Source organism: Ananas comosus, linkage group 19 (assembly GCF_001540865.1).
Source record: "Ananas comosus cultivar F153 linkage group 19, ASM154086v1, whole genome shotgun sequence".
Lineage (NCBI taxonomy): Eukaryota > Viridiplantae > Streptophyta > Magnoliopsida > Poales > Bromeliaceae > Ananas > Ananas comosus.
This window is the reverse complement of record NC_033639.1, coordinates 1069564-1075833: the sequence shown is the minus strand read 5'-3', so window position 1 is coordinate 1075833 and position 6270 is coordinate 1069564. Positions and strand designations below refer to the sequence as shown.

The window sequence follows — 6270 nt, the reverse complement described above, 5'->3', positions numbered from 1 at the left end:
TGCCAATGTGACACTTACGTGGCAAGGAGATGGCCATATATACAAATATAAATTTGTTAGGGTCATTTGTAATTTTTTTAGGGACTAAATTTTAAAAAAGCCCGGATTTCAGGGCCTCTTTCACATTTTTATGTAGAAAAAGGGGTTTTATGCATTTTCGCCACATAAATATATGTAGTGAGAGAGAGAGAGACAGCGAAAGTGTCGGAAAAGTTGATTTTTTTTTTTTTCGCTCTCGTGGTTTTGAGGGTTTACGCTCCGCGCCATGGTCTCCGACCAGGAGATCGCGAGCTGCGTCGAGTCCCTCCTCCGCTCCTCCTCCTCCGCCGCCGCCGCCGCAGTGGGCGGCGCCGTCGCGGGCGCCGCCACGTCGCTGGGCGCGGTGGTGAGCCATGTGGAGGCCAAGCTAGGGCTCGACCTCTCCCACAAGGCCGCGTTCATCCAGGACCAAATCGACCTCCTCCTCGGCCCCCGCCGCCACCTTCCTCCTCCCCCCTCCCCCAATCCCCCTCCTCACCCTTCGCCGCCTCCGTCGCAGCCCCGTTTCCTCTTCCACCAGATGCCCCCCTCCTCCTCCTCCTCCTCCTCCTCCTCCGCCGCCGCCGCCGCCGCCGGAGGGCCCTACCAGTACCCCTACCCCGCTCCCCCGCCCTTGCCCGCCGCCGCCGTCGTCGCCGCCTACCACCTGCAGCAGCAGCTTCAGCAGCCGCAGCCGCAGCCGCAGCCGCAGCCGCAGCCGCAACCGCCCCCTTTCGTCGCTGCCGCCGTAAGGCCTGCTGCCCCCAGAGAAAGGTGAATCCTTTTTTCTTATTAACCTAACACCCAATTGCTTGATGCTAGTTTGGGTATACAAGGTTTTGATGTGACATTTGAAGGAAAGGAGGCTCCTTTCCCATTCAAACTCTTCTTTGGGATCTGTTTATGCTTGTATTTGTTTATGTAGTTGCAAATTTAGTATCATTAGAGTTGCATTCAGTATACTTTGGGATGTGTTTATGTTATTAAAGTTGCATTCAGTATACCATGGGATGTGTTTATGTTTTTATTTGTTTATGTAGTTGTAAATTCAATGTAATTAGAGATGCATCCAAAGAAAGGTGACCCTTTTTCTTTTCCCCTCCCTCTTAACCCATTTGGTTTATGCTTTGAGCTGTTTTTTTTCAGCTAATTGTAGATCACATTTATCCAATATGAAGTTCTAATTTGAGATTTGAAGGACTCTTAGGTTCAAATTAATACGAGGACCTTTAGCTTCAAGGCTAGTAGGAGCCAACCTCAAGGAAATTTTTTTTTTAAAAAGCAAGGTCAATATACCAGTCATTTTGTCCTTTTTCTTAACATACAAATCTTACGTTAAACTCGGGTTTGTCATATATAGACATCTTTTATTAGAGTTAGAAGCTGTTTCTTCAAAAATTGCCAACATATTAATTAGTTATGAAGCAGTTAATCAAATTGGCCTTTTTCATGTCAATTTGAAGTTTGTCTAATTCCTTTTCACTGATTAAATTTTTTAATTGCTACCAAGATGCAATTTGTTACTTAAGACTCCGAACAAATTTAACCGTTGCCTCGGTATATCTAAGTGGTGCTGGGCTGGAAATCTAAAAAATGAGCTTTTTTTGGACCCCAAAACCAGAAGCTTCTATGTGAAACTTAAAAACTTTTTCTTAGTGCTTTTTTGAAGGGTTCTCCTCAAACTGCTCTTCTATGTAAGCTTCGGCTGTGCCAAGCAGGTCCTATATTTCATTCTTAGGAGACATAGGAACATCTATCCTGTCGTTATATCTTGCTGAATGGAACTAGCTGGGGGATTGAACTAGTCCTGAGATGTTAATCCTATAATCATCTTATGGTTTTGTAAAAAATGACATATATAGAGTCAGAGCATTTAGATGGGCCTCGCATTGAGGCACGAGGCTCAATGATCCTCAAGTAAGTTACTCCAGAGTCAAGACAATGCAATCAGCAGGGACATTAAAGAACTTATGTTATAGCTATTTTGGGGAAGCTTGGAGATGATCATATGACTTCTCTGTGCTGTTGTTGCCCTGACAAATGAAGTCCTACTTTATACTCGATTCATTTTCTTTGTTAATTTCAAACCGCATTCTAAAAGTTCTCATGGTCAACATTTTTTATTGCGAAAGCTACCCTGGTAACATTGCACTTCACCGTCAATTTGTCCATTATGTTATGCGTAAAATTCATAGTGGCAGCAGTGTGTACCGGTGGTGATGGTACTGACACTAAGGCAGCAACAGTAGTGCTGGCGACGGTGATCATGTTGGTGGTAGGGAAGTATAATGATTGATGTTGGTGTTGAAATTGGTGGGGGATGATCCTTCTTCATTTTGTCTGAAATCAGTTGACTGTTTCTTTGGTGGCGGGATTCATTTCAGGGGATATGATTTCTCCCTAAAATGGGAATTAGAATGACAATCGCTCTACCTGAGCAGCAAGAATGGGAATCACTTATTTCTATTCCCTTTCCAGGCTCAATTTCCCCTACAACATGCCTTTAGAGGACAAAAACAAACTTCAATAAAATCATAAGAATGTTTCTTCTTTTATCCTATTTTCATTGATATCTTATTATTTTCTTGTTATCGCTTTTCTTTTTCTTTTAAACTTTGCGGCACGAAGGACGAGCTATTAGAAATGAAAGTGAAGAAAAATGAATTTTATTCGGCAATTCACAGGCTATGTTACATTCATAGTGCCTTACAGGGTGGCGGATAAGCCTTATGTCATAGTCTTAAGTGGATGATTTTGCTTTTAATCATGATATTGATGTACTGCTAATAATTCTTCCGTCAAGTATAAGAAAAGTTTCGTGAATATTATCATTGCACTAAAATCCCATTAACGACCTTTAACACCATGAAAAGTATGGAAGGTATCGAAGTATTCGTTTGTTTTATCCTTCTTATAAATAGGTGATTGAAATCATCTTGCGACCATCTGTTTTAACATGCATGCAACTTCATTTACTCTTCTTTACCTTTATAGTTCCTAAGCTTCCGAGCATTTTACTGAAAATTTTGTCTAAATCACTGCAGTGCTTCGACTGGGGCTAAAAGAAGAGCTGGTGCTGGGGGCCTGAATAAAGTGTGTGGAGTTTCACCCAAACTTCAGGCCATTGTTGGTGAGGCTGCCATGCCAAGAACTGAGGTTCCTTTTTCAACCATCAATTCCCATGCCATTTTTGCTACTTAGGACTTTTTTAGACATGTTCGGGCATAGTATTGTTCGATAAAGCAGCACTGGATAGGCACTGAGTGCATGTGGCAGTATACAGAGCATTAGTTATTTCTTCTTTCTATTTTAACCCTCCTCTTTTGGTTAAAGTAATGCGCTATTCCTGTTCAGATCGTGAAGCAGCTGTGGGCATATATCCGGAAAAACAATCTCCAAGATCCTAGCAACAAGAGGAAGATCATCTGCAATGACGAATTACGTGCGGTTTTTGAGACAGACTGTACCGACATGTTTAAGATGAACAAGTTGCTATCTAAGCATATAACAGCACTTGATCCTAGTGCGTAAAACATTTTAGGTCATTTGATTCCATACTAATGTGTTTCGGTGTGCGGCTACTTTTATTGGCTAATTTTCTAATGTTTTGCAGAGGATGGGCCCCCAGATTTTAAAAGGTCAAAAACTGTTGATGTTTCTGATACAAAGGTTGATCCTGGTCAATTTCCTGTAATCATTTCTGATGCATTGGCCAAGTTTTTTGGAACTCAAGAAAGAGAAATGCTGCAAGCTGATGCTCTAAGGCGTGTGGGGGATTACATAAATGCTAACAAGCTGGAGGTAAATCTATCAACTATTGTTTGTATCTGAATTAGTTCCCATTTTTTTTTCATAATTAGATTGCTCATCTCTTTTCTGTCGTGGAAAAGATATCATAGTGTAGAAATTTTCTTTTTTGACCAAGTTGTCGAGTGACAGAGAGTGGATGCTGTACTTGACCCAGGGCACCCATTCTGCTTTGTTCAAATGTTTTAAGCATAACTTTTTGGGTATCACTTGCCATAATGTACTAGTATAATGGATTTGCATACATGTAGATGCAAATGAATGCATATGTGTACCATGAATGGAGTCATTCGGCAGCTCTATCGAGATATTTCCCTCGTTATTCAGAAGTTCATATGGCAACTTTACAAATTTTACTATTACTCGTGATTATTTGAATCATTTCCTTGCTAATCATATGGTTTATTTCCAATTAAGGGTGACATCATTTCCTTTAACATCTTTTAGGATGCGAGGAGCAAGTCAATACTATGCGACTTGAAGCTTCAACAGGTTTTTGGTGTTGACAGCATCCCTTCTGCCGTGTTACCTGAGATGCTTGCACAGCATTTAATCAAGAAATCATGATATGCATCTCATACAACTGGTCAGTTTATTTTCATATCCTTCTTCTGTCTTAATGTGGTTGTTCTGCTGATTTTGCTGGTAGTAAATTATTCTCCTTTTTTTAAATGTTTCCTTTGTTGTAGTCCGTAAATGTTGTAGAGGCTAAAATCCACTTATCCAGTTCACGGCGCACATTTTAATATTATAACTTTGTGTTAGTTGCCTAGTGATGGCAATGGAAATGGGTTAAGTGAGACTGCGCTACTCTTGTAATTTGGTTGTTGCCATTATGTGAAGGATGTTTAATTCTCTAGGGGATATTTAATTCTAAGTAATTGACAAGAGGACAGCAACATGCCACTAAAGAGGCTACAACGGATAGGTAAAAACGTATAGAACTTACCTGAAACTATGGACCATTTTGAATCTATTACCCGATCTTTAAAAAAATTGATTTTACTACCTTTGTGTTAGTCAACGCCATTTTGACTTCCAAATTTAAGCTAAATTTCTTACTTTAATGAATTTATAGTTGCAAGAATTGCATGAAGTATAAATCTGTAAAGATAAACAGGACATTTAAAATTTTAAGTCAAAGTGTCGTTGACTGACTCAAATTAAACAAATTGAAATGTTAGGTTGTAAAATCAAAATTTTTAAAGGTTGGGCAGTCGATCCAAAATGATCCATAGTTTAGGTAAGTTTTGTATGTTTTTACCCCATTGATCTCTCTTTCATAAATGGAAATGCCATTAATAAGAAGAATTTTCATAAATCCTCGCAATTTCCTGATTCCCACCTCGGTTACTATCGCACCCGGATCTGATGAAAAAGGATGGATTCAGGCGATTTCGTTAGTTTCCTGCATTGCTTTCCAAAACCATTTGATGTATTTCCAAATTCCAAGATTTGCATTTCCGTAGTCCTACTAACGCTGACAACGAAAAAATATTCAGATTCAAATTTCAAGGAATGCGGTATTTACAACTCTTTCGTCCCTACTACATTTGCTATGATTCTTTCCTATTCTTGCATTTTCTATCCATGCATCATTAGCTAAAAAAATAAAAAATAAAAAAAAATCTCATCCATTGTTTCTCGTTGTCGTAAAAGCAGAAGCTTCAAATTAGAACTTCTGTGCTTTGGACCAAACAGCTCATTTTAGCTTCCTATCATAGTAAAAGCTCTAGACTTTTTACGAGCTAACAATTTTAAAAGCCAGGGTAAGCAGGCATTGTGAATCATGCTTTTACCAAGATTTTCTTGAGCTTGATGTTTACTCAACACAGCTATTGCCATTGAAACCTTTTTTTCTTTTTCTTAATGCAGGTACAGTAAATGTATATCAGGTAGCTCTAACATTATAGTTTAGGGTGTTTGTAGCAGAAGAAGAAGTGTCTAACTGTTTTACTTTTGAGACAGCAGCGACGACGCCGAAAGCAGATACTTTCGAATTCCGTCTGTAATTAATGTAGGTAGTGGCGACAAATAGCGAACAGTCTAATGTTTTCGGAATGTAAGTCTTTTACTTTACTATATAGCTGTTGTAAAGGTGAGACATTGGAAGTGATTAGCAATACCAGAGTGCGACTTTCGAAGCTCTTGTTCTTCGCGTCGTCGTTGTGCATGATTGGTACGAGTCGGTTTCAACTGTGTGATGCGAAGTTTTGGTGAAATTTGGTGGTCTTTTTTTCTACTGAAGTGGTTTAATGCTGATCCTCAGCTCTGCTTCTGTAATCTGCTGCTTGACATAGATTCAGATTAGGCTAGAAATCCAAGGGTTGATGATTCTGCTGTCCTCTATTGCCAGTGAAGAAATGGTTGTTTGAATGCACAAATTTTGACTGAAAAGCTGAAATCTCCTGTTGCAGTTTACAGTACAGCCAGTCTTTCATTAAT

General features: G+C 39.6%; 1 protein-coding gene across 1 annotated transcript; it reads left to right on the top strand.

Moving 5' to 3' along the window:
- LOC109724562 (formin-like protein 18) lies at positions 210-6047 on the top strand. Its single transcript, XM_020253418.1, has 6 exons — positions 210-792; positions 3063-3174; positions 3373-3541; positions 3632-3819; positions 4273-4411; positions 5701-6047. The coding sequence occupies exons 1-5, from the start codon at positions 266-268 to the stop codon at positions 4390-4392; spliced, it is 1116 nt and encodes a 371-aa protein (XP_020109007.1). The 5' UTR covers positions 210-265; the 3' UTR covers positions 4393-4411; positions 5701-6047.

What these genes read in the sequence shown, in the direction of transcription:
- LOC109724562 (XM_020253418.1), top strand. Translation starts at nt 266, where the DNA reads ATGGTCTCCGACCAGGAGATCGCGAGCTGCGTCGAGTCCCTCCTCCGC. An exon ending in CCTGCTGCCCCCAGAGAAAG is followed by an intron (nt 793 to 3,062) that starts GTGAATCCTTTT and finishes AAATCACTGCAG; the next exon opens with TGCTTCGACTGGGGCTAAAA. An exon ending in TATAACAGCACTTGATCCTA is followed by an intron (nt 3,542 to 3,631) that starts GTGCGTAAAACA and finishes AATGTTTTGCAG; the next exon opens with AGGATGGGCCCCCAGATTTT.